This window comes from Saprolegnia parasitica (assembly GCF_000151545.1).
Source record: "Saprolegnia parasitica CBS 223.65 unplaced genomic scaffold supercont2.85, whole genome shotgun sequence".
In the NCBI taxonomy this organism is placed as follows: domain Eukaryota; phylum Oomycota; class Saprolegniomycetes; order Saprolegniales; family Saprolegniaceae; genus Saprolegnia; species Saprolegnia parasitica.
The window spans coordinates 105,058-130,440 of NW_012156479.1; the positions used below are offsets into that span (position 1 = coordinate 105,058).

Sequence of the window (25,383 nt, forward strand, 5' to 3'; positions counted from 1 at the left end):
GCACGCGAGTCGGGCGTGACGCTCGCCGGTGTCTCGGGCTCGGGCCCGTTGGGCCGCATCATCCGCGCCGACGTTGAAGAGGCGCTTGCCCGCGTCCAGTCGCAGCCGGCGGTTGCCGCGCCGGTTGCGGCGGCGCCGGTCGCCGCCGTCGCCGCCCCGATTGTCCATCATGGTGACTTTACGGACGTCCCGCTCTCGGCCAAGGCCCAGGCGTTCGCGGCGCAGTTGACGCAGCAGAAGCTTGACGTGCCCCACTACCACTTGACGATCGACGTGACGCTCGACAAGCTTCTCTCGGGTATTAGAATTCCATCCGATTTGCCATCCTCATGCATCCTATTCTCTGTAGCGCGCGACCTCTTGAACAAGACGCGTGGCGAGACCGACCAGCTCTCGGTCAACGACTTTATCCTGCGCGCCGCGGCGCTCACGATGAAGAAGATCCCGGCCGCCAACTCGGCGTGGATGGGCACGTTTGTGCGCCAGTTCCACAACGTCAACATCAGCATGATGATGTCGGTCGACGGCGGCGTCGTGGCGCCGGTCCTCCGCGACACGAACCTCAAGGGCCTCGATGGTCTCAACGCCGATGTGCGCGCCCTCGTCGAGAAGGTCACGAACGAGCACTCGGACTTGGCCGACGACGATTTCGAGGGTGGTACCTTTACGATCAGCAACGTTGGCATGTACGACGTCAAGGCCCTCGCAGCCATTGTGAGCCCCAACCAGGCGTGCTCGCTCGGCCTTGGCGTCATCTCGAAGCGCGTCGTGCCCAACGACGACCCGGACGCGACCCAGATCTACAAGTTTGCGACGCAGATGACGGCGACGCTCGCCTGCGACCACCGTGTCATTGATGGCGCGACCGGCGCCCAGTGGCTCGCGTCGTTCAAGGAGCTCGTCGAAGACCCGCTGCGCATGATTCTCTAAGTACATTTAATAGACCAAGTCACGCGTAATACGACGCGCGTTGTGATTTATGATGAAGCCGTTGGCGGGAAGAACGAGGGAATCCCCCACCGCCTTCACCTCGCTTCATCGATCTCGCAGGGACTTCCCCGCCGTATCCGGATCCAAAGTTGGTTGGTGCACTTTCTGGTCCAGACGCACGCAACTTTACGTGCCCAAGGCCGACACATACGACGCAACGATCAAACGTACATTGGCCAAGAGGAAGCAAGCACAAGACGATCCATGTGCTGTAGAGAGCATGGCGTTTACAAGCGGCGTGGATACGGCCATTGCATAGGAAACGCCTTGTGATGTCGAAAGTTGGGTGTTTTTAATCTATTGAAATCCAGGCAGGACCATCTTGATCTTGGCGCGTTGAAGCCGATATGACGGACGTGGTCAAGGATGAAAACTGCGAGCGCAAGGCCCAGTGGCGGGTCACGGTCGACGGCGTCACGTTGACGCAGAACTTCTTTGGCCTTGGCGAAAACAGCACGGGCGGCGCGCTCTGGGACTCGTCCCTCGTCCTCTGGGAGAAGCTTCGGACGATGGAGCTCGCGGGTCGGTCCGTGCTCGAGCTCGGCTCAGGTGTTGGGTTCCTCGCCATCAAGATGGCATCGCACAGCGCCAACGTCATTGCTACCGACGGCGATAACGAAGCGATTCCGATCTTTCGCGACAACGTCCAGCGCAATGGCCTTCCGCCGATTCCCGCCCTCCACTTGCCCTGGTTTCTTGGTTTCTTCCATACACATTATTTCTACTTGCGGCTTTGCTTAGGGGTGACGCCGCGTCGCTAAGTGCCTTCCACAAAACGTACCCCGCCAATGCAACGAGATGGGACTACGTCGTTGGCGCCGACTTGATCTTCAACGCCGACTACCACGACGCGCTGCTATCGACTTTAGTCGACGTCGTCGTGCGTCCCGAGACACGCGTCTTGCTCGCCTACCGCATCCGAGACGAAGACAAGTATCTACCTTGACGATGGTATAGAAGCATGGTGCTACCATGCACCGCTATGGCCATTAGGGAAGCGACATTTCTCGAGAAGCTCCAAGGCCCGTTTGTCCTTCTGCAGGTATTAGTACGCGTGCCATTGGCGTGACTGAGATTACCTGCGTCACCCTTTTTATTGTTAGAGCGAAGAGGTCGGTGCAACTGGGATTGTCTCCATGGAGCTTCAAAAACGCATGGGATGAGGCAGACAATGTTCTCCATCATCTCCACATGTAAACCAAACCTCGAGTACTAGCGCCATATACGGTGCTATAAACAAATGCAATCCGAAATGATTATTTCCCTTGCTCTTCATACACTACCCAGCACTGCTACTTGGGGTCTGGTGGGAAATCCAACCAAGCCGAAGCGGTTTCTCGACTGCTCGGTTTCATCGCACCGCCTGTCGCGTCGCAGTAGCATGCACATGCGCTCGATGGCAGTCGCACCATCAGCGGCGCAGGTGCCCACACCGCCCACGGCGCGGCAACGCGCCTTTGCCCTAGCCGGCATGCTGTACATTCTCGTCTCGCTGGGCACTGGTCTCTGGTACCTTTCCCTCCTCTCGCCCAGCCTCGCCAACGACCTCTGGTGGGCGGGGTACTCGCCGGCGCGCCACGAAGCCTTTCTCATCGACGTGATCAACGCGCAGCTGATGCTAACACGCGCCAGTGCCCTCAATGTCTACGCGGCCGACGCGACTGTCAACAAGCTCTACGCGTCGGCGACGGCATCGACCACAGTGCCGTCAACGTACGCCCGGCGCATCGTCTTTAGTGAGCTCACGTCGATCGAGTACGCAGTGCCGCAGCTGCGTATTCTCAGCGCGCGCTGGTCGATGCGCATGTGTGTGCAGCATTGCTGGGTCGACTTTAACAAAACCTTTCAAGTCGCCCATACGGAGCTGCGCCAGCGTCGGTGCGAAGAGAGCTATGCGACAAACGCAGCCGTCTATATGGAAGCCACGTTGCGCAATGTGGTGTGGACCGACTATGTAGCGGTCTGGGGCGGTGAGAATGGCCCGTTCACGGTCGCGGTGGAGCTCGCACTTCAAGAGACAAGCCACGGCCGGTCGTTCCTCCGCGGTGTAGCGACGGCGCGCGCGATGACGTCGGTGGCCGACGAACTCCTCTACTGGCGACGCCATAACTTGCGTTCGTTTGAACTACAGTGGCAGAACCGGTATCGACCGGGCGTGACCGAGACAATGGTCATGCAGAATGCACTGGGCATGCCGCAGCTCTTGACGCTCAAGGACGTGCCACAAGGCGCGGGGCCGTGGACGTCGGTGATCCTTTTCTGGCTACCGCTCAACAACCTCTGGCAAAACCACGTGTTCAACCGCAGCCTGATTCGAGGCTCGTCACGGTACTTTCTGGCCAACACCTCGGTGGACCTCCCGGCGCTCGACGTCGAGGTCATGCACGGCAACACGGATGTGCCCGGGCAGTTTGCCGCCCAAGCCGCCCAATTTCGCCGCCTTATTGGTCCCTTCCAGAGTGTCGACAGCTTCCACGTTCCCGTCCCACCATCACTTCTGAGGGCCGTTGCAGCGCTTCGAGTCGCTGGTGCCAACGACGTGGCCGCACTTGTGCCGCCGGCTACACCGATTCAACTGATGCCACTCACGTGGCACGGCTACAGCTATTATGGCGGCAACCCGCTGTGTGTTGCGTTGCCAGCTACATCGTACGTGCAGCAGTCGTTTGACTTTACAAACGACTGCTCAGCACCCAAACCACTCGAGATGGTGCTCGACCCGCTCGCACTACTTGTAGCCCGCGTTGCCACGATCAACACACTGTCCAGCGAGACTCGTTGCGCTGCGGCAGCGCCTTCCTCAGTAGCCACGTGCTTGGCCGCGCTGAACGGCGTCGACGCGATCTGGCCCACCCACGTGGCAATCGGTGATTGGTCGGCCGCGCGTCACGATGTCGGCCTCGACCTTGGGCTGATGCAATATGCAACGACCGCGAACGGCACGTGGCGCGTGCTTCGGCAGCCACTACTGGAGCCGTCGTTTACGTTTTTTGGCTGGATGTTCCTCGCCGACTGGGCGCTGGGGCGTCGGGAAGTGCTCTCGTTCCAAGGGGACGTCGGCAGCGTCGCATTAATCTCGAATGTCGAAGCGCCGCTCTTGTACACAACGGGCACGCAACAAGTACAGAGAGCAACACAGATTCTCTACTACCTCGTTGTTGTCACGTCCGTCGTCTTGATGGGCGTCGGCGGCCTCGCGCTCGCCTATGCATGCCACGCGCGACTCGGTTTCCATGGCGCCAACCTTCTGGCTTTCAACCGTGTCACCAGTGCGGTCTGGCTCGGCCGACCGCTCACGTTCTTGCGCGCGGCATCGGCGACGCTCTTACTAAGCTCCGTGCACACGTCTCTTGCCACATCAACGGCGGGCACATCGCGCTTGGTGGCGACGTCGCGTCATTGGTTGGAAGCGGCCGTCGTGGCGGGCGAGGCAACATGGCTCACATACGTTCTCAGCGATCTCTTGGTGCTGCTCACGCAGCAACGCACGCGGCAATTGAGCTCCATCGCCAGCCTGCTCGCGTGGGGTGCTCTCTTCTTGCTCGAAGTGCTCTCGCCGGTCCAGGTTACCGGCGTCCTCGACCGCCAATGCGTTGGCATCAACATGGACTACGCTGTCTCGTGCTCGAGCGGGGTGATCTACATTGGCAGTGCGACGCGTCTGACTTTGATTGTTACGATCAAAGTCGGAAGCGTCCTTCTCTCGTGGGCGGCGTTGGCTCTATGCTTGCGTCGTCGGCCAATCCTCGCGGGTCCGCTGCTTTTAAGCGGGCTTGCCGATGCCGTCTTGACACCGGCCGCCAGCTCGTCGTCGGAGCAATGTGCGATGGATTATGTAGCGTGCGTTCTTGCTGGGCTTCTTCCCTTTCGCCTACGCGGTTCCAAGTATCTCTTTGACATCAAGCTCTGGGTACTGGTCCGGGACACCCTCTCGACATCGCCGCAGGTCGTCGTCTTGCCGCGTCCCATGCGGCGCGCTCGGTCCCGCATCGAAGGTCCCGCACCGACACTTGTCGAGCTCGTAGACAAGCGATCGGTTCGATGGAGCCTTTTGCGTCGCGTTGTGGGGCTCTGCTATATCGCGTCGTCGATTGTTGGCTCGTTGTCGTACCTCAACATCTCGCACGTGAACCTCTCGAACGACCTATTCTGGGCGGGCTTCAACAGCACGGGCGCCCACGCCTTCTTTGCCAATTGGCTCAACGAGCAGCTCATGCTCGGCACGACAGCGGTGCCGGCGCTAGAGTTGACCGCACCGTCTATCAATCTCGCCGCATCGTTTGCCGCTACGTCAACGGTGGTAACGTCGCCAGCCAACTATGGCGCGCACCTCCAGTACTCACGGCTCAATTCGATCGAAGCATCGATTGCAGGTCTTCGTCGCTCGAGCGGCTGCAATATGCCGTGGATCTTCTCGCCGTACTGCTACGTCGACTTGGAAGCGACGTGGGAGATGGCCAACTCGGCCGCGCGGCAGTCGCGCTGTCGTCAAATGCGGTCCAATGGCGCCGTCTTTCTCGAAACGGTGCTTCGCAACACCCCAGTCGCTTCCTTCTACGCGTGTTGGGGCCCCAGTTTTGAGACCGCGATCGCGAACGAGCTGCGCCACTCGTCGACCGGGCAAAACTGGTTGCGCGCCACTTTTGGAGCGTCCCTCTCGGTAGCCGACGAAGCGGTCTACTGGCGGGCCCAGAACCTCACGCACTTTACGACGCAGTGGCAAAACTACAAGCGCATTGGTGTGCATGGGAGCTACGTCATCGGCAATGCGTACGGCGTCACGTACCCGCTCAAGCTCACGTCGCAAGAAACAACGGACCGCTTTGAGATGCAAACGTCGTTCAAAATGTACTGGGCACTCGCCAACGACTTCGGCGCAATCCGTCGCAACAATTCAGGTATCGGCGGCTTGAGTCTGCTGCGGGGTAGCGCCACGTACGCCTTTGCCAACACGAGTCTTGCAGCGGTGTATACGACGAACGGGACCCTTCCACTGCCATTGCCTCGGAGCTTGTCACTCACTGCATCGCGCCTGGGGCCATTCGGGTCCATTGATATGATGTATGTCGCGCCACCGCCGGCCTTGCAGCGCCTTGTGGCGACTATCATGGACCGAACCCGCACCTCGCTCGCCACTGAAAGTGCTGCCACAAAGGCGTATGCTGCTATCAAGCCGCTCGATGCTTCGTATCCGGTGCCTGGCACGTGGGTTGCCGCCAACTATGGGGCGTTTGGTAGCTCGCCGCTCTGTCCCGAGTTGAGTTCGGGACAGATCATTGCGGTCGGTCTCGTCAACCTGCTCTCGTACGACGCAACGTGCATGGCCCACTCGGGCATTACGTCGAAAGTTCTGCCCACGCGACAACAGTACATTGCGAGCGCTCTTCTCGCGCAACTAGCTGTAAGCGACAACTACACGGACGTGTGTCTCCACGAACCGTCGTACCAGGCGGCGTGCCTCGTCTATCTCAACGCGACGACGTCGTTTGTGCACGGCTTTCTGAGCCCCTCGGACCTCTCGCAAAACGTGCTGCAGGTGCACGAGCTCGTGCGCGCGATGAACGTCTCGTTTATGCTGTTTACAACCCCCTCGAGCCCATCGACGATCCTGCAACTTGTGACGATCAACCTCCTCGATGAGGACGAAATTGACTTTGCTTTTTTCGCCTGGCTCTTTCTGTACGACTGGGTCGTTGGCAGTCGACAAGTGATCTCGTTTCAAGGCGACGCTGGCGCCCTCACGCTCATTACGGACGTCCAAGCACCACTGAGCCAGCCGCCGCTAGCGTCCGAGGTACCGAGCAACATCGCCCAGTACTTTCGGTCCGGGGTGCTCTACGTCACCTGCGTCATGATGGCGATCGCTGGCCTCGCGGCCATCTACATGCTCGCTTGCCAAGGGCAGTTTGAGGGCTGGAACATGGCCGAGCTGGGCCGTGTCGGCGGCATTGTATGGGTGGGTCGGCCGCTCTTGTTGCTCCGCGCGATGACGGCCCTCTGCGTGCTCTCGACAGCGACGATCGAGCTGACGTACTCGGGGTATTTTAGTCGCTTTGCGACCACCTATGATCCGTGGTACAAGACGCTTCTCGCCGCCAACGAAGTCACGTGGCTCATCACGATCGTCAACGATATTCTTTTGGTCGCAACCGGCGACTATGCGACGTACTATGTCACCCTCAACAGTTTTCTGGTCTACGCAGTTGTCGCGACGATTACGCTCGTGTGGCCCGTGACACCCGCCGCGTCGATCGATTTGCATTGCGATCTATACCAGATGGATGCCTTGGTGGTCTGTGACGCCGGCAAAATCTTGATTGGCCGCCTCGAACGACTTGTGTTGCTTTTGGCGACCGTCGTCGTCTCCCACGGCGTGTGCTACTTCCTTGTGCGTCGTCATGCGACGCCGATGACGCCAGTGCCGTCCCTCTTCCTCTCGTCTGGCGCCAAATACCAATTTACGCAGACACAATGGGTACTTAGGCACGTCTACCACCTGGACCGAGCCTCTGCTGCCCTGGACGGACTGCTCACACTGCGCCTTCCAACCAAGATGGTCCTGCTCGACATCAAGACGTGGCGGGCGTTCGTGCTTCCCATAAACAGCGACGCACCGCCTGCCCTCGCGGCTGCATTGCCATTGCTCGAATAGATAGCGTAGTTGGTCGAGACGAAATGAAGGGTCCAGTCCCACCGATCGAGCGACCAATGACGCAGTCTGTACCTCGACGCGTGTGGTAGCTTGTACATCCATCGACTTTTAGATTCAAAGATCGTTCAAACACCGAGTCCGAGGACGGTGTCTATCATTGACCACAGCACATGGCCGAGGAGGTCGCGCTCCGTTGCATGCTTCTAGCTCCATACAAATTCTCAAGCTCGAAGCCGATCGTGCAATGATACTGCCCGTTGGCTGGTACCTGCGCAACCAACAGTGATACTGGCCGTTGGCTGGTACCTGCGCAACCAATAGCAGGCACTTATTCTCAAATCCAGAGATCGCTTGTAGCCGCCATGGCCACAGCGAACGCGTAACCACACATCACACGCAGAGAGTCGCTGCGCTCGCCTTTGTTTGCTTGGTCTGCTGTCCATTCGTTCTGAACGGCGTCACATCCATGTAGTAGTGGTCGGCGTGCTCAACCAGACGCGCCGCCTTCAACCTGATTCGTCGTCGTCACCCGTCTCCCTTTGGTGGTCCAAGGAATGCAGATACAGGCCCCTGCGCGAAGCTGGCGAGAATGCAACAATACCCAACCGAGTCCATCGCTGGGGCGCTTTGTGGCGGATGGTCTCTGGCGATTTGCTTGCTGTCGTCGTCGTTGCGGCAGGTCCTGGGTGGTGGACGGGGAGGTGCGACCTTGCAGTGCCCGCCCACTTCAACTTGGCCAATTATCCGGATTGGTTTATAATATGACTAGATACTCGTATACTATCATCATATTGTGTTTCTATGACTTGCTTTTAGTATGAATGTGTGGCGCCATAGTAATCGCCGCTCCGTATCCGGACGCGACCCTGACAATCTTCAACCCACTTGCGATTTTCCAGCAGCCATGGACATCTACAGCCCACTGCGCAGCACGTACGGCTCCAACCCGAACGAGAGCCTCTTGAGCCGCCCGCCCCGGCGCCATGCCCGGCGCATGGCCATCTTCCTCGTCCTCAACGCGGTCGCGATTGGCGTCATGTTCGCCTTGGGCGTCGTCATGCACAGCTCGATGACGCACTACGACAACGCGCTCGCACACGTCCAAGCGCAGCACACGAGCTTGCAAGCGACCGCACTCAAGCTCGAAGAGGCCTCGGGCCTTCTCAAGGCCGTCGACATTACCGACAAGATTCCGCAATCGCACGCCAAGGCGCCAGCTCCCGCGTCGCTCGATGCGCAGCTCGCGGAGCTCCGGCGCATGACGGCGATCCTCGAGGCGATGCCACACGCAATGCTGCCGACCAAGTTTGCGGCCAAGTACATCACCCCGCACAAGAACCAAGTGCGCCGCGGCACGTGCTGGGATTTTGCGACGATCTCGTACCTCGAGTGGTCGTACCGACAACACGGCGTCATGAAAGGATTCTTGAACGAGACCGAGTACGTGGCGCTGTCCGAGCAAGCGTACGGGACGCGCGTCATCAACCTCTGCGCGGGCCCGGTCTCGTCGCCGCAGCAAGTCGTGTGCCGGGTTGCGGGCGACGAGGTTGATACTTTGATACTTTTTTTCTCATGTTGACATTTTTGTATAGTTTTGGAACAATTCGACCGAAGGCGGCGAAAGCTCGGCGCTCTTTTACCTCGAAGACGGGCTCAAGGACGCGATTTTACCCGAGGCGGTCTGCCCGTACATTGGCGAGCACGGTCCGAACGACACGGTCTGTGACGGCATGGACGCCGCGCTCCGCACCAACCCGATCCAGTTTGAAATGAAGGTAGACACTACGCTTCCTTTCGATCGATATATCTGCATTGTGGACAATATGTCTGTTAGCGCATGTTTACCTACTACGACGACATGACGGCCAAGCGCGAACTCGTCAAGCAAGGCGCGGCCTTGGACCTAAGCACGTCGATCGCGTCCGTGACGCACTACTACCCGTGCATCGACGCGTTCTATGACGCGGCCCACTGCGCGCCGTCGTCCTGCACCTTGTGCCCCGCCAGCCTGACGCAAACCACGTGCTGTGTGCCGCAGTTTAGTATCAAGGCCATCAACATGGAGGGCGAGTACCTCCACGACCACTCGATGACGTACCTCGGCGGCCACGGCATGGTACTATCGATCTATCAAGTTGATACTTGTAGGCTTGTGGTGACATGGTTTTTGTAGCTCATGGTGGGCTACAACGATGCCTTCTTGACCCAAGACGGCTACACGGGTGGCTTCATTTTGAAGAATTCCTGGGCCGACGGACCGACGCAGGGGTCGCACTCGATCAAGTGGTGGCTCCAAGACATCTCGGACTGGGAAGAACGCATCTTGTGCCCCAACAGCCACAGGTACAGATTGCTCTTTTTACGTCTCTGAGAGATGTGTCTAGTCCCATGAACTTTTATGCGTGTGGAAATGCTGCAGTTGTCGGCGCGAATGCAACGACGACGTCGACGTGGCACGCAGGCTTTGGTCCGTGCATGGAGCCCAAGATCGAGATGTTTGCCAATGTCTCCAAGCAGCCGCTGCACCTCGACTGCAGCGCCGACATGTGCCGCGCCAATGCCACGTACTTTGTCAAGAATTCGACCGACTATGGCGACAAAATGTACAACTTTTGTCTCTGGGAGCTCGATCACGCGACCAACGCGACGCGCGATCTCTGCCTGAAACCCAACCGGCTCGACGGGATCGCCAAGGAGCTCACGCCCCGCGTTGCGTACATCAACGATCCGGACCTCTGCGGCTTTTACTTTATGCCGTACGAGACGCTGCGCGCCTACAACGCGCGCTACAAGGGTCTGCGGATCCACAGCTTTGACATGACGTGGGCCGACTCGAGCTTCGTAGCCAACAAGGCGAAGTTTCCGCAGTACGACTATACGCTGCTCAAGGCGTCGACCAAGACACAGCGCCGTGCGGACTTTCCGGGCCCGTTCCCGTTTGCCGAGCACATCAATTTCCACGCAACATAAAAGAGATAACAGTGTCTGGTTGTTTACGCACATGACATTATTGTTAGTGCTGCGACAACGCATGTCGATGTCGGTGCGTCTTGAACACGTGCGCGTTGGGAAATGGACCGTCAAAGGACACGTGTCGCTGGCGCTTGGTCGACCGCGCGAGTGGACCATAGTCGTACTGCGGAAACGCGTTGGCGTTGGCGGCATACGATTGCGGCGCCCACGCAATCTCAAAACTGTTGACAAAAAGCCTTGGAACTGCGCGTTGATGTGGCGATTCACCGCATACGGGATCAAGTAGAAGCCGCACAGGTCCGGGTCGTTCTCGTAGACTTCCATCGGTCTACAGAACGATAGACAATCATTTCCACATGTCGACCATTGACAAGAAGCGTACTGAAAGACGGAGGCAATGTCGGCTTGCCGCATCGGGGACAAGCACATGTGCGTCGATGTGCCGTACGACGGGTTGTACTCGTAAAAGCACATGATGTACATGTGGTCGCCATAGTCGGTGCGGTTTTTCGCAAAGTAGACCAGCGACGGGTCGCATGCATCGGCGTCGCTACAGCGCAAATGCAGTGGCATCTGGTTGAGGTGCGCGTAGAGCTTCGAGTCGTCGGACAAGACGGCATCGATGCCGACAAGCGCATCTTCCTCCGAGGCCATGTACCAGTTGAACGGACTAGACAGCGTAGAAATGAGCGAGTGGGTATCAGAAATGCACGTACTTGTAGCTGTTGGGGCACAGAATGCGCTCTTCCCACTCGGAAATGTTCTAGATCGTCACACTCAGATCGGATTGCGAGCATCCACTTGCCTGCATCCAGTACTGCATCGAATGACTGCCTTGGTACCGACCGTCGGCCCACGAGTTTTTCACGATAAAGCCACCAGTGAAGCCATCCCGCGTCTCATAGAGGTCGTTGAACCCCACGAGCAGCTAATACCACTTGCAATCTGACATGAGCGCGTCACATTTAAGGTACCATGACGTGGCCGCCGTCGCTGGCCATGCTCGAGTGGGACACGAATTCGCCTTCCATTGTCACGCTGCTGTCGCCGGACTGAGGGATGCAGCACGTGGCTTGCGGTAGCTCGGGCGGACAGAGGTGGCACTCGGATGGCGCACAGCGTGGGTCCGTCACGAGGTCGCCAATGCACGGGAGGTAGTGTGTGACGGTCACCATGTTGGTCGAGAACGGCATGGCGCTCCCGCGCGCCACGAGTTGGGCCTTGATCGTCGCTTCTTCATAGTATGTCTCCATCGACTAGAATGATTTATTTTCAATTGACAAATGAACGGGGCTCTCATACCTCGACGGTGAAGCGAAGCGGGTTGGACTGTTGGCGCAAGGCGAGGCCAGGGCATTCGAGGTCATGGCCCATCGTCGGGATGTATGGACAGACAGCGTCGGGGTACACGGCGTCGTGAAGGCCATGCTGCAGGTAGTAGAGCAGTGGCACTTCGCCGCCCTCGGTCGAGTTGCGCCAAATCTACAAGTGCAAAGTCGGCCATTGCACGACGCTCGCAATCGGCACGTATGTACATTGTCGTCGGCAATGCGACACGCTTTTTGCTGGGGCGACGTGCTTGGACCTGTGCACATGGCCGCGACTTCGATCCCGTACGCCTACCGACATTAGGAATCCGTTTTTGGATTGGAAAAGAGGCACCAACTTGTTCCGAGAAGGCCACATAGTCGTGGGGTGCGAGCCAGCCTTGCGAGACGCCGTGGCGCCGGTACGACTGCTCGAGGAGTCCGATCGTGCCAAAGTCCCAGCACGTTCCGCGACCAGCTTGGTTCTTGTACGGAGTGACGTGGTCGACGCTGAACTTGGCGGGCAAGATTGGTACGACCGTCGTCATCGTGCTAATTGGGGCCCTACCGACAGCGATGAGTCTCAATGAAAAAGAGAGGGCATCCTTACGTGGGTGCTGTGGCGACGTTTACGGTCGCATAAGTGCGGGTAGTGTTGACCGTCGACGTATGGAGGTCCCATCCGAGTAGGACAAGAATCCCGACGTTCATGACCATAATGATCAAGAGACCATAGTGCGTCAGCCACCGCTTCGAGGTCTGCAGGCGGCTGCGGCGCACGACGGGGAGCTGCTCTTGGGAGCCGTAGAGCGGCGCGTACGGGGACGACTGCAGCATCTCGGAGCGAAAACGCTTTTGTGGTACGGTATTATCAGCGTGCCACGTGGATCAAATTTGGCGCCAAAAATGCACCAACCGCGTCTCTGCCACGTTTAGTCGGTTACGACTATCCCAGCGACTATCCCCTGCTCGGTCGCCGTCCAACTGCAACCGGGCAAGACGGCGCGACATGCCACAGAGCGATCGGGTGCCGCACATGTCTGTTAATACTACCGGTAGTGTAGTAGGAAGCAAGCAGCCTTGCGCCTTTAAAGTGGGTGGTTTCTTGTTGAGCGATTGTAAGGGAGAGATTCTACCGGTACGCGTCTCTTCTCACGTCCAGCACGACTAGACGTACACACATCGCGATGAAGTCCTCAATACGAGTAGCTTGTGAGATCATGTCATGCTTGGGTGCGACCGGCACCCGCTACTCTGTAGAGGTGTTCGTGGAACCTGAGAATGACTTTGCGAGGCGTTTTGTCAGAGCTGGATAAAGATACTGCGTGACTCACGTCGCTACGTACAAGTCACTTCCTGGCGTTGTGGACGCGGCGCGCGAACACAGCGAAGCCGGCACCGTGGGCTTGGCCTCGGCGTCGCACTTCTGCCTCGTGAGTTCCTCTTTCCTTTGATACAGACGTTCGAGAACATCGAGTATGACAGGCTACCGACCGCATCGCATTAATTTCAGCCAATTAGATGCACGCTTTGCCAGAAAAGGCAGAGGCATCCACCAATCAGCGCCGAGATAAGATCGTCGACACATGGCAGCTCTCCGATTCTCGACACCTTCTAAGCGTCACTTTTCAAGTCGCAGCGTTCTCCTCAGCTAACTCTTCAACCGTACCAGCATGGGCAACCCGCAGGTAGCTTATATCACTGCTACTGCCTGACATCACGGCTTCTTGATATGCTACCGAATCTAGTGTTTGAATCTTGCCAAGAGCGTCCTTCTCAAGCGTCTCGAGCGCCAGCGCTTTGACTCGGCCGACTGGGCCATGAACCTCGTACGTCCTTTCTATATGCCCAATGTGAAGGGGTTGAATTTCGCCGGTAGCCCGTGAGCCGCGAACAAGGTGACGCCGACGCGTCGAGTACGGTGCACGAGACCGACTCCAAGACGAGTACGGCCGCCTCGTCGCCGGTGGCGCAGCGCGTCAAGCCGTAAAGCTACCGTCGCTCTCTTGATTTATACATAATAGAACTCGAAATGTACTATCGAGATGTACAAAATTGAGGCGGTGTCTAGTCTCGCTGAACTCTGTAGCTTCCACGAAACAATACCTTACGAGATCTCACTACTGCGACAAGAAAGGCTTCAACGAATCAATGTTCAAGGGCCCACTACAAAGTCCAGACTGCAGGCAGAAGGAACGAAGCACTAGTTGTGTGGAAAGTCGACAACCTGTGCAAACGGGAACGGCCCGTCAAAGTGGTCGGCGTGCTGGAAGGCCGTCGACTGCGCGGGAGGTCGTAGTTGAGATGCGGGTACTTGGCTTTATGGCGCAAATACGACTGCGGGTGCCACTCAATGTCAAATGCGTTGACATAAAAGCCTTGGAACTGCGCAATGTACCGGCGAATCGACTCGTACGGCATAAAGTAAAACCCGCATCGGTCCGGGTCGTTGGATCGCACCTCGGTGGGCACGGGCCTACTCAAAACGAATCAAAATCGCTCCACAGCAACTCTAACGTACGTCAACGTTTTCGCAATGTCGACTTCCAGCATCGGCTTGAGGCAAAAAGCGCGCGCGTCCGAGGCCGGATTGTACTCCCAGAGGCACATGATGGTCATGCGGTCGCCCCAGTCGGTGGTGTTCTTCACAAAGTACGTCACATTCGCAGCTCTCGAGCACTGGCGCTCGTCGATGCACACCAAGTGCAGCGGCTGGTAGTTGATTTCAGCGTACACGAGCGTCTCCTTGGAGAGACAAGCGTTAATGCCGCCGTTAAAGGCCTTGGTTCGGTTGAACGCCTCTTTTTTGGTGGGCGGCGCCGTCGTCACCGTCGACGTCGACGTGTTGGCAGGCGCCACGACGGGCTCGGCGTCGTTGCCGCATTGGTACCAGTTGAACGGACTAAGAGATAGGTACACGTGATCCTCTTGGAATCCAACGGACTCGAACTCTTTCACGTACTTGTACGAGTTGGGGCAAACGACGCGCTCTTCCCAGTCCGAGTGCTCTTGCATCCAGTAGTGGAGCGAATGGCTGCCTTGCGTGGGGCCGTCGAGCCACGAATTCTTGACAACAAAGCCACCCGTGAACCCATCGCGCGTCATGAACGCATCGTTGTAGCCGACAAGGAGCTACGCTGCGTGTCTCCCATGTTTGCATATGTACACATAGAGTACCATGGCATGGCCGCCTTCAATCGTCATCCCGCGGTGCGAGAAGAACTCGCCTTCCATGTTGCGGTTGCGCCCGCCTTTTAGCGGCACGCAGCACGAGGTTGCCGACATTTCGGTCGGGCACAAGGTGCAGTGGTCCAAGGTGCAGTGTGGGTCGGACGCAAACTCGCCAATGCACGGGTAGTAGTGCGTCACGTACGTCACAGGCGTTGAGAGCGCCATGGCTTTTTTCTGCTCAAACAGCCGCGCCTTGATCGTCAAGTCGTCGTACCACGTCTCCATGGACTAGGACAATAATGTGTACATATTGTCCCATCGATTAGAGACACGACCCACGTACGCGCACTTTAAACTTGAGCGGGTTGTCATGACGGCGGTCGGATGAAAGCCCCGGGCACGTCGAGTCGTTCCCGCCTGTTTTGATGTACGGGCAAATCGCGTGGGGAAACACCGCGTTGGTGAGTCCGTGCTGCAGGTAGTAGAGCTCGCCGACTTCGCCGCCTTCGGTCGAATTCTTCCACATCTGTACACCGCCAAATATCAATATATCGGGCATGTGTCGCAAGCTCCTACCGAGTCGCCGGCAACGCGACAAGCCACTTGCTGCGGCGACGACGGCGGACCCGCGCAAAGCTCCATGACAGCAATACCATACGCCTAGTTCGTCGGTAGAATCAAGGGCGTGGCGCGATCGAGGCACCTGCTCCGAGAACGAGACGTACTCGTCTTCTTCGAGCCAGCCATGGGCAAGGCCGTGGGCGCGGTACGACTGTTCGAGGACGCCGATGGTGGCAAAATCCCAGCACGTTCCGCGCTGGGACTGGTCCTTGCGTGGTGTCACGTGCTTCACGGCGTACTTGGACGGGGCCACAGCATGGGATCGGTACTCGGCGTGCAGATCGGCCGTCGGTGCTTGGCTCCTAGGCACGCTAGCCATTGCCATCATGGCAAGACGACCAGATACACGTACAAGAAATCGTCCATCTTGGCCGAGAGCGCTTCAAAGCGAGCGTGGGACATGTGCATCGAGACGCCGACAAGGCCCAAGGCGCCTGCGATCGCGACATTGAGTCCAAGGAGGACGTTCGCGCGCAACGAAGAGGAGCGGCGCGGCGCAGAGAGAAGCCCATCGCCTTCATGGGCCGGTGTTCCGTAGGTACTTGGTCGCGAGGTCATCATGCTGGCAGCGAGCCAAACCAAAAGTGAAGTGGTCGTTCGAAAGATACGAGTATAGTTCACCAAAGCGTCTCACTACGCCATTAACACTGTTAGATAGCGAGAAAGACTTCTCGTTTGAGGCAGCATTGGGAAAATATCATCATATGAGCAGGATACGATAACTTCATAGACAAGACGACACCATATCTTGCGGGAAGATCGCGAATCGCCTCGTCCCTTGGCGAGGGAGCAAAGCCAGTCCTTAGTCCTCCTGCAGACGTATGGCTCTTAAAGATACTGGGTGAAGCGTCAGCAGGGCACGGACGAATAGGACATCTTCCGGCAGCGGCGCGGGCAGGCGACGAGTGGGTTCAACTGCTCGCGTTGCGGGACTGAGCGTTGCTGTAGGCCCACTGAGCAACTGTCTATGCTTCTACAGGTCGACCAAAGCAGAGTGCGCCGTGGGATTGTCGCTCTTTTATCAATTCTAGTAGTGGTTGATAGCTGTAGGTAGCAGTAGTAGGTGGTGAGTGAGTGTTGGCACTCATGGTTGGCACTTGAGTTTTCAGCGTGTCAATGAGTCCTGGATGGCCTAGTTTTAGGTCCATCGGGCGCTGGAATCCGGCACCCGGTGCGATTTCCGGACGGATAATTCCGGATACGCGTCGGCTACTCCCACATTGCATCATGGTCAAGGCCGCACGCGTCGGTGTCGCCGCCGCCGTTGCCGTGAGCCTCGCGCTCCTCGTGGTGCACAAGCGGCGCGCGCTCAGCGTCGCGCACAAGAAGGCGCTCACGAAGCTTCGCTTTGACTTGACGCCAGCAGACATTGCTGCCGAGACGACAGCGATCCTCGAGGCGTGGCGCGCCGTCGACGACGAAGTTGCGCTCGCCGAGTCCTGCACGTACGAAGAGACGGCGGCGCGGCTCGCGCAAATCGAGCTCGAGCTGTCGCCGCGCATTAGCAGCGTGACTTTTTTGCGCGACGTGGGCGCGACGCCAGCATTGCGCGACGCGGCGACGGCCGCCCACGAAGCCATCACCGCCTATGGCCTCTACAGCAGCATGCGCGCCGACGTCTACCGCGTCATCAAGGCGCTCGCGGACAGCGCCGTGGGCGCGCGCCTCGAGGGCGAGAAGGGTCGGTTCGTCCAGCGCCTCGTGCGTGATTTTGAGCGCAACGGCGTGCACCTGGATGCACCGCTCCGGCAGCGCGTGCTCTGGCTCCAGAAGAAGATTGCATCGCTTGCGACTGCGTTTGCAAAAAACCTCTCGGACGATTCCACCGAAGTGCTCTGTACCCGCGATGAGCTGCGCGGCGTCTCGGCCGACGTGCTGACGGCCATGGCGACCGACAAGTATGGGTGCTTCAAGGTCCGTTTCTTGTTTGCGTCCTTGTGTCGCGCTCATGTGCATCTGGTCACGCAGGTGACGATGCACTACCCGATCGCGTTATCGGTGCTGCAGACGTGCGACGTGGCGGCGACGCGGCAGCGTGTCGAGGCGGCGTTCAGTAGCCGCTGCCAAGCGACCAATGTCCCGATCCTGGAAGAGATGCTGCGCCTTCGCCGCGAAGCCGCGTCGCTCCTTGGCTTTCCATCGCACGCGGCTTTTGTGGCCAGCATTCGGTACCGTGCGCATCGTGTTGCATGGCTTGTACAGTACCGTCGTTGTACGTTTACCTAGGATGGTGCAGTCGCCCGCCAACATCAGCTCGTTTCTACACGCGCTCGATGCAAAGCTCACGCCGCTCGCCGAGACCGAGCTGCAATCGCTGCTTGCGCTCAAGCACGCGACTGAACCGACGAGCGAAGACGCTTCGTTGGCCATGTGGGACTATCGGTACTATCTCCATATGTACCAAAAGACGCACTGCGCCGTCGACCACCACGAGCTCCAAGCGTACTTCCCGCTATGCCACGTCACACGCGTGCTGCTCGAGACGTTCACTGAGCTTTTCGCCGTCACGTTCACCGAGGTCATGACACCCGAAGATTGCCATAAGACCGCTATCATCCGATCCATAAGACCGCTATACGACCCACGACACTATGTAGGTGCCCTCGCCGCACGTGTGGCACCCCGACGTCCGGATGTTTGCCCTGCACGACGCGCGGGCTGGTCGCCGGCACGGCCACCTCATGGGCTACGTGTACCTCGACCTCTTCCCACGCAGCGGCAAGGTCTCGCACCACGCCGCGTGCCATGGGCTCCAAGCCACGGGGCTTGACACTGAGCTCAAACGACAGGTAGCGACGGCATGAAGTGAAGGCGCCAACGATCGACATATGGTGATATATAGCTGCCCGTTGTGGCCTTGGTTGCCAACTTGACGCCGCCGAGCGCAACCACGCCGTCCCTGCTCCTGCACAGCGAGGTGGTCACATTCTTCCATGAGTTTGGCCACGTCATGCACCACATGTGCTCGGAAGTGCACATTAAGCGCTTTGGCGGCACGGCCGTCGAGCGGGACTTTGCCGAAGCACCGAGCCAAATGCTCGAGCAGTGGTGCTGGGATGCCGACATGCTGCGCCGTCTCTCGTGCCACTACAAGACGCAGCAGCCGCTCTCGGACGAGCGCATCGCTACGCTCGTCGCATCGCGCAACGTCTGCGCCGGCCTGCAGACCAAACGCCAGTTGCTGTTCGCGCTATTTGACCAGGCCGTGCATGGCGACGATGATGCAGGTGACATGGCTCACCTCCTCGAGACGCTGCACCGCACCGTGCACTTGATCCCGATGACCCGTGGCACGAACGTCGCGGCGTCGTTTGGCCACCTTGTCGGCACCTACGACGCACAGGTAGCACCCCCCCACGTGTGGACCCTAACCCTAATTTTCGGATTGTGGATAGTACTATGGCTACCTCTGGAGCGACGTCGTTGCGACCGACCTGTTTGCCACGCGGTTTGCGGCGGAGGGTCTTCTAAACCAGGCCACGGGCGTCGAGTACCGCGAGAGTATCTTGGCGCGCGGCGGCAGCGTCGATGCGACCGACCTTGTCTCGAGTTTTCTCGGGCGGCCGCCCAACGACGTGGCATTTTTGAACGCCAAAATTGTCTCGTAATGGATAGACAATAATGTACGGTGCGACATGATGCTAGACCGAGCACGGTCGTGGTCAACGGAATCGAGACCACGATGCGCGGCTTGTGGGCGTTTCCATTTAGCACATTCTGGACCCTGCACCTCGCTTCGTCAAAACGGCTGGTGTGCAGGATGGGCACGACACGCGATACTACATGTGCAAGACACAAAAGTTGTCTGTTTTGTAAGTTTAGTTGTAGAGTACAGGTCCATCCCGACCGGTTAAAAGTTGTGGTGGCGGCGGTGGTCGTGCTGGTGATGCGGTGTGCCCACTTGCACGTAGTGCGTCTCGACGATCGGAACCCCGTCGGGCATCGACGACCCTGCATCGCGACTGCTCGTGCGGTGCTTCTTCGTCTCTTTATGGTCGTCGTGGTGCCGACGTTCGGTCATTTCGATACCGTGGTGGCGCTGGGTGTCGGACGACGACGACGACGAGAACGACGACGACTTGCGCTGCGAGCGCGACTTGCGGTACGGCGAGAGGTGGTGATGCGCGTAGAGCTCGCGGTGGTGCGTCGTCTCGTGAGTCGCGTGGTGATCTTCCTTCTTGACGACGACCGGCTCGACGGCCGTGACGGCAAACTGGATGCCAATGCCGGCGACCCACAACACGAGCGTCGCTGTGAGGTAGCCCCACCACGCCGACGGAATCTCATACTCCCACGGACCGTTTGCAAACGCCTGCTTGCGCGGAAGGTCGCACACGCTTGGGTAGCGCCCCGAGAAGTACCCAATGCCCCACACGGTCATCATCGCACCGGCGAGACTGGTCGAGACAATCTGGAGCGGCTTGCCCCCGAGGACGGTGAGGGCACCAAAGACGAGAGCCCACGACGCGACGCTGATGTACAAGGCGCCGTTCGGATTCGACGGCCAGTATTTGTAGCCAAACGAAATGTGCTGGATGGCGGCAAACGCCGCGCCGGCGCAGAGGCCAATGACAAAGTTGCCGACTTGTTCGAGGAGCATCGAGATGGCGCCGATGAGGAGCGCGCCAATGAGAAAACCGACCCACGTCGCCGTGACGATGTACGATTGGTCGGCGAAAATCACAAGCGAGAGCACGTAGAGCAAGAGACCGCCAAGCGAGAAGCCCGCAAAAAGAGCGCCGAGACCGTGCACATTTTATAGCCGAGAAACGCGAGGACGAGCCCGACGGGAATTCCAAACCCCGCAAGGAGACCACCCCCAAATGTGCGAATAGTGGTCGTTGAGAAGCAAGTCGAGCGAGCTGTCGGGCGGCGACGGCGCGGGCGTCGGACCGGCGGGCGACCGGAGGCTCACGGCGCGGACGACGTACGAAAGGACGAGGGTGACGGCCGACTCGGTCGTGTCGGCGGCAACTGCATGCGCCAAGAGACCCAGTGTGAGAGCGTATAGACGCATTGTGCTGCACGTGGTCAAAGGAAGATTGAGACACCGCGGGCCAAGGGGCGTCCAAGAGATGCTCGCAGCGCGCAACCTCTGCAGAAAGGCCGCACAACGACCTGATTGGTCCATTGGTTTGAGTTTGACCAATCCAAATCGTGCAGCGCCAAGACATCAGCCAATGAGGTTGATCGAGTCCTTGACAGCCGCGCGCCACGACAACGGCGAGAATGCGACGCCCGCTTAGGGCAGCGCGTGCAAGGGCAAGGAGAGCTCCACAGGAGTAGCCTATCTATCCATCCATCCATCTAACTATCCATCCAACTATCCTTGGCCGACGCGCAAATGGCGACGCTCTCAGCGCCTTTCGAGTGCGTCCAATACAACGACGCTATGAATTCATGCGCATGCATGCGGCGTGCCACTGACATCCCTCGGAATGTGCAAGGGTTCGGCCATCAGATCACTGCACAGATGCGTTGATCGAAGAGGCAGCGAAGTACAATTGCCGTGCGATACCTCGGGGCGTAGCGGCTGCGCCGGATCACTGCCTCAAAGCCCTGGCATGAACAAAGGTAGCAGTGGCCAAACAGTGCAAGACCTTGGCACCGGCGACGATCTGGTTCTCCTTGTGGAAGGAGGTCCCTTGCTCATCTGCTGCGCTAGCAATATATTAGGGACAGAGGGCAGTATCGTTGCGTCGTCGAACTTCACCTTGTCGACGACCCATGAACCCCTCATCTTTATGGCTGAAGGGTACAACCGCAGTAGGTCGACCTCATCTTCATCGCTCATACTTAGCGCATCCTGCAGGGACATGGAGCTCGTCATGGCTCGGCGAAGGCGTCATGAGGGCCCGACATCGTCCTGGCGCTATCCCCTGGCGCTGGGCACTGTAAAACCATGTTATAACCGTGTCGGGTAGTGCCATAACATGGTAACAACGCCATTCAGCGCGGTTTACTTTGTTTTAGTGTCTTTTAATGGTCTTTTTCGAATAAAAGAATAAAAAAGAACGCGGCTGCTTTCAAATATCAGCGCCGGACCAGACGGTGCTGATCGCCGGGTTGTAGCGAGCAGGTGGGGCCGTCCTCATTTGCAGTCGCTTGAGCATGAGCTTGGAGTTAGAAGCGGGCGAGCGCGAACACCTCATCATGGGCAACAAGAACAACCTCACGCTGCCCGAGCGCCTGTACCAGGTCGACCTCCAGCTGGCCGTGCGCATCTACGGCCTCTTTGGCACCTCTAAGGCGTGGCGTCTGCTCTGGGAGTTTTTTAGCCTCACGGGCGATGGCATCCTGTAAGGCCATGCTAGCCAGCATGTCGCTCATGGCGCTGTGTAGGTGGCTGCTCATCGTGCTGCCGCTGCTCGCACTCGCGTCGTTTGCCGGTGTGCTGGCGTCCATCACGAACGGCCAAAAGGCCTTCCTCTACTTCTTCTACCTCTGCCAATTTGTACGAGCCTCGTGATGATGCCATCCTGCGTGTCCTTCTTATGCACGACGGCGGCTAGGTCGACATTGTGTGCATCGTCATCTTCAAGCTCATCTTCCGCCGCCAGCGCCCGCCGCACCACCAGTCGGACGACCGCTTTGTCGGCCCCGACCAGCACTCGTTCCCGTCGGGCCATGCGACGCGGTCGTGGTGCCTTGTCGCGCTCATCGTGTACCTCGCGCACTGTACGTGCTTGCATTCGTATCCGCTCGTGGGCTCTAGCATGCTGCGATAGACTACCCGCGCATCCTGACAGAGATGCTCGGCGCATGGAGCGTCCGCGCGATGCCCACCATCATGGTCCTCTGGGCGACCGTGATTTGCTTCTCGCGCCTCGCGCTCGGTCGCCACTACCCAAGTGACATTGTCGCTGGCGGCGTCATCGGCTTCGTCCTGGAGTTTGCGCTCTCAGCCGCCGCCATGCGATTTGTGTTTCCCGTCCTCCTCGCTTCCATGGCGCCCTAAGCGCCGCGCTCTCGAAGCGAGCTGCGACTAGACACCTTGTCTGCGTTGGACGATACGAATCAACGATACGCAACACAGAATAAGACATGTTGTCTGCTATTGTGTCATGGTCGACGACGATGCGTCACTCTCGGGCACATGCAGCGCAACCAGCACGTCGCCGCGCGTCCCAACCACAATCGTGCTCTCGTCCATGAGCACCAGGGGCGACGAGAAGATGTCTCCAGCGCCTTGAAAGAGTAGCGTCGCAGGCGATGATGGCGCTTCGGGCTCCCAGAGGTAGACGTGCCCGTCCGTTGTGCAGACACATGTCCGCAGCGTCGTCGCGCGATCGGAAATGATCGCGGGCGACGCGTAAATGGTGCATCCGAGGTCCACCAAGGCCAGTGTGACACCTACGCACTCGCCCACGTCGGCGGGTGCATCTCGTGACGGGAACTCGTACCGTCGGCAGTCGACACACAACGCACGACGCCATCGTGCGAGCCGAAGAGAGCCACCTCGTTGCCACTGCTCAGTGTCGCGATACGGGGCGCGCTAAAGATGGGCTACCGACGAAAATATCAATGTATCAAGGCGTCCACTGCCACGTACGAACCTTGGTCGTCGCCGCGGACCATCGCGGCGTCCCCGTCGTCGTCGAGAGCGCGTAGAGAGAGGCGTCGGCGCATCCCACGAGCAGCACACTCTGACGCGCGCTGAGGCGCAAGCTGCAAAAGACGGGGGCTGGACACTAGGCATCCATCTCGATTGTATCCATGTATCAACTTGAAATCAAAGAAATGGACAAACACACCGTGTGTTGCCACAGCGGCGTCGGCGCGTCGTGGCGCAGCGACGACCACGCATAGGCGCGAACTTCGCCGGCAAGGGACGCGCAGTACAGCACCGTCGCAGCGTACACGGGGCTGGAGAAAACACTAATAAGAGTCCGAATTCGTACTACTCTGGATCCACCTCGCAGTCGTACCTCTTGGTGAACGGCAATTTGAACAGACACGCGCCCGAGGTGAGCGCGAGCCCATACACGTGGTGGTCGTGGGACCCGACAACGACGGCATTCTCCTCTTCGACAATGACTGGCGAGCACTTGACTTGGTCCTGTGTGAAGAAGACCCACAGCGTCTACAAAGCAAGAGAGGCTGTGAGACTGGCCAACGCGACGAGACGGTCGAGATCGTACGCTGCCGGAGAGGACGTCGAGGCAGTAGACGCCGCCGTCGTAGCAGCCGACAACGACCTGATTCTTGGCCACGGCAGCGCTCGACTCGACGCGATCCGGCAGCTCTTTCCGCCACACGACGTGTCCGTCCACGGCGGCAACGCAGAGAACGGTATGGTCATGGGACCCGACGATGATGTACTCGCCGACGTCGGTCGTTGCGAGGCGCGGGGATGCGTCAATGCACTTGTGGGCGCGCACTCGCCACCGCACGGCCTCCATCCGCGGCGCCACGCGCGTTCGCTTCCTCGACGCCTCGGGCGATATGGCACGAGGCCGCTTGCGCTGCACGAGCGCCTGCAGGTCGGCGACGGTCATGTCTGCCTACGGTATCCAGTATGCATCTGAGTCGTTCAAACGATTATCAACTACCAGCTCGATCGGACGCAGCGTCATCTCGTGCTGCGACTGAAGCGTGTGGAGGACGATGGCCATCGCCATCGAGTTGAGGCCGAGCTCGGTCAAGGTCGTGGACGGATCCAACCGGGTCGAGGCAAGGCCACTCGTACGCGGCAGCAGCGCGCGCAGCCACGACGGCAACGACCGCTGCGCAAACAGCGCAGGGATCTGAGACGGATCTGCCTTGCCGCTCGACGTCTCTGGAAAGCGAGCGATCGGCACCGTGAGCACGTGCATGGCCACACGCGGATGCTCTCTCTCGACGGCGTCGCGAAGCGCATCGATGTCCATGGTGTCGTCTTCGTCCATGCCGACGCAGACGACGAGGGTGTCGTACTGATGCCAGCCCTCCGACGAAGCGATAGGTGCTAATGCCACCTTCCATTTGAGGTAGTGTTGACCGAGGTACGTCCGCACTGTGGTCTACACATTGGATTTGAGGACTTTTGTCCCCGCAGCGTCTTTACCTCGATCGCGGCCACGTGCACCTGCACACCACTCACTTTGACATACCCGGCGTGGGTCCGACCACAGAAAAACAAAAGGCCCTTGGACCAGTAGGCGACATCGCCCGTCTTGAACCAGCGCTCGCCGTGGAGCATGCAAAAGCGGTGGGACTCGTTGTCCGACCTAGCCGCGCAAATGCTTTCAACACCCTCTCGACAAGATTGACGGTCGTACGGGTTGACGTAGCCACGCGCGAGGGGCGGTCCACCGATGTAGAGTTCACCACGCGTCTCGTCGCTCGCGATCTCAGCCCCCTCTGCGTCCACGAGCCGTAGCTTGGTCGCGCCGATGGCGGTGCCAATGGGCACGGGGGCCGCCGTCGTCGTAGTGAGCCAAAACGTCGCATCGCCCGCGACCTCGGTGCTGCCTACCCCCTCTCCATGCATGAGGATTTATCTCTTCTCTGTCGATGCATGCTACCGTAGAGGTGCAGTAGCTGCACATACGGCAGTGCGGCAAAGAGTGCTGCGATCAGATCTGCGTGCAGCGGCTCGCCGCTGACGACCACGTAGCGCAGGCAGGGCCCGAGCAGGTTCGTTGCAGAGGAGCTGCAACACGCTCGGCACCAGCGTCATTCGAGTCA

At 58.9% G+C, this 25,383-nt stretch overlaps 10 protein-coding genes across 10 annotated transcripts in view; 6 read left to right on the plus strand and 4 right to left on the minus strand.

The window, feature by feature from the left end:
- SPRG_21178 (hypothetical protein) overlaps positions 1-930 on the plus strand; it is a gene marked incomplete at both ends in the record, with an annotated part of 1,516 nt that extends 586 nt beyond the window's left edge. The window contains 2 exons of the mRNA XM_012351749.1: positions 10-298; positions 350-930. Coding sequence (XP_012207139.1) covers positions 10-298; positions 350-930 — 870 coding nt within the window. The remainder of the gene's footprint in view (positions 1-9; positions 299-349) is intronic.
- Positions 931-1,337: 407 nt separating this feature from the next.
- On the plus strand, positions 1,338-7,642 carry SPRG_12680 (hypothetical protein; the record flags this gene model as incomplete). The annotated part of the gene is made up of 5 exons (XM_012351731.1): positions 1,338-1,681; positions 1,732-1,923; positions 1,984-2,032; positions 2,414-7,428; positions 7,474-7,642. The coding sequence occupies 5 exons, from the start codon at positions 1,338-1,340 to the stop codon at positions 7,640-7,642; spliced, it is 5,769 nt and encodes a 1,922-aa protein (XP_012207121.1).
- A 904-nt stretch (positions 7,643-8,546) lies between these two features.
- On the plus strand, positions 8,547-10,612 carry SPRG_12681 (hypothetical protein; the record flags this gene model as incomplete). The annotated part of the gene is made up of 5 exons (XM_012351732.1): positions 8,547-9,188; positions 9,235-9,417; positions 9,477-9,758; positions 9,816-9,985; positions 10,027-10,612. 5 exons carry the CDS (start codon positions 8,547-8,549, stop codon positions 10,610-10,612), a joined length of 1,863 nt encoding a protein of 620 aa, XP_012207122.1.
- Positions 10,613-10,655: 43 nt separating this feature from the next.
- On the minus strand, positions 10,656-12,759 carry SPRG_12682 (hypothetical protein; the record flags this gene model as incomplete). Its single annotated transcript, XM_012351733.1, has 10 exons — positions 10,656-10,836; positions 10,890-10,943; positions 10,998-11,285; positions 11,332-11,378; positions 11,421-11,543; positions 11,590-11,871; positions 11,918-12,097; positions 12,151-12,234; positions 12,282-12,486; positions 12,533-12,759. The coding sequence occupies 10 exons, from the start codon at positions 12,757-12,759 to the stop codon at positions 10,656-10,658; spliced, it is 1,671 nt and encodes a 556-aa protein (XP_012207123.1).
- Positions 12,760-13,545: 786 nt separating this feature from the next.
- On the plus strand, positions 13,546-13,923 carry SPRG_12683 (hypothetical protein). The gene is made up of 3 exons (XM_012351734.1): positions 13,546-13,610; positions 13,671-13,751; positions 13,802-13,923. The coding sequence occupies exons 1-3, from the start codon at positions 13,596-13,598 to the stop codon at positions 13,910-13,912; spliced, it is 207 nt and encodes a 68-aa protein (XP_012207124.1). The 5' UTR covers positions 13,546-13,595; the 3' UTR covers positions 13,913-13,923.
- Positions 13,924-14,070: 147 nt separating this feature from the next.
- On the minus strand, positions 14,071-16,287 carry SPRG_12684 (hypothetical protein). The gene is made up of 8 exons (XM_012351735.1): positions 16,067-16,287; positions 15,797-16,016; positions 15,670-15,753; positions 15,437-15,619; positions 15,100-15,381; positions 14,885-15,054; positions 14,444-14,824; positions 14,071-14,398 (listed from the first exon to the last, which is right to left on the minus strand). Exons 1-8 carry the CDS (start codon positions 16,273-16,275, stop codon positions 14,089-14,091), a joined length of 1,839 nt encoding a protein of 612 aa, XP_012207125.1. The 5' UTR covers positions 16,276-16,287; the 3' UTR covers positions 14,071-14,088.
- A 654-nt stretch (positions 16,288-16,941) lies between these two features.
- On the plus strand, positions 16,942-19,359 carry SPRG_12685 (hypothetical protein; the record flags this gene model as incomplete). Its single annotated transcript, XM_012351736.1, has 6 exons — positions 16,942-17,628; positions 17,683-17,882; positions 17,941-18,232; positions 18,312-18,503; positions 18,557-19,057; positions 19,110-19,359. 6 exons carry the CDS (start codon positions 16,942-16,944, stop codon positions 19,320-19,322), a joined length of 2,085 nt encoding a protein of 694 aa, XP_012207126.1. The 3' UTR covers positions 19,323-19,359.
- A 205-nt stretch (positions 19,360-19,564) lies between these two features.
- Positions 19,565-20,731, minus strand: SPRG_12686 (hypothetical protein; the record flags this gene model as incomplete). Its single annotated transcript, XM_012351737.1, has 2 exons — positions 19,565-20,298; positions 20,494-20,731. 2 exons carry the CDS (start codon positions 20,729-20,731, stop codon positions 19,565-19,567), a joined length of 972 nt encoding a protein of 323 aa, XP_012207127.1.
- A 1,000-nt stretch (positions 20,732-21,731) lies between these two features.
- Positions 21,732-22,672, plus strand: SPRG_12687 (hypothetical protein; the record flags this gene model as incomplete). Its single annotated transcript, XM_012351738.1, has 5 exons — positions 21,732-21,793; positions 21,842-22,013; positions 22,057-22,168; positions 22,227-22,392; positions 22,443-22,672. Exons 2-5 carry the CDS (start codon positions 21,868-21,870, stop codon positions 22,670-22,672), a joined length of 654 nt encoding a protein of 217 aa, XP_012207128.1. The 5' UTR covers positions 21,732-21,793; positions 21,842-21,867.
- Positions 22,673-22,768: 96 nt separating this feature from the next.
- SPRG_21179 (hypothetical protein) overlaps positions 22,769-25,383 on the minus strand; it is a gene marked incomplete at both ends in the record, with an annotated part of 3,363 nt that continues 748 nt past the window's right edge. Inside the window, 10 exons of the mRNA XM_012351750.1 lie at positions 22,769-23,067; positions 23,118-23,220; positions 23,271-23,405; positions 23,469-23,592; positions 23,643-23,797; positions 23,856-24,218; positions 24,267-24,716; positions 24,761-24,923; positions 24,975-25,167; positions 25,221-25,348. Of these exons, the coding sequence (XP_012207140.1) occupies positions 22,769-23,067; positions 23,118-23,220; positions 23,271-23,405; positions 23,469-23,592; positions 23,643-23,797; positions 23,856-24,218; positions 24,267-24,716; positions 24,761-24,923; positions 24,975-25,167; positions 25,221-25,348 (2,113 nt within the window). The remainder of the gene's footprint in view (positions 23,068-23,117; positions 23,221-23,270; positions 23,406-23,468; positions 23,593-23,642; positions 23,798-23,855; positions 24,219-24,266; positions 24,717-24,760; positions 24,924-24,974; positions 25,168-25,220; positions 25,349-25,383) is intronic.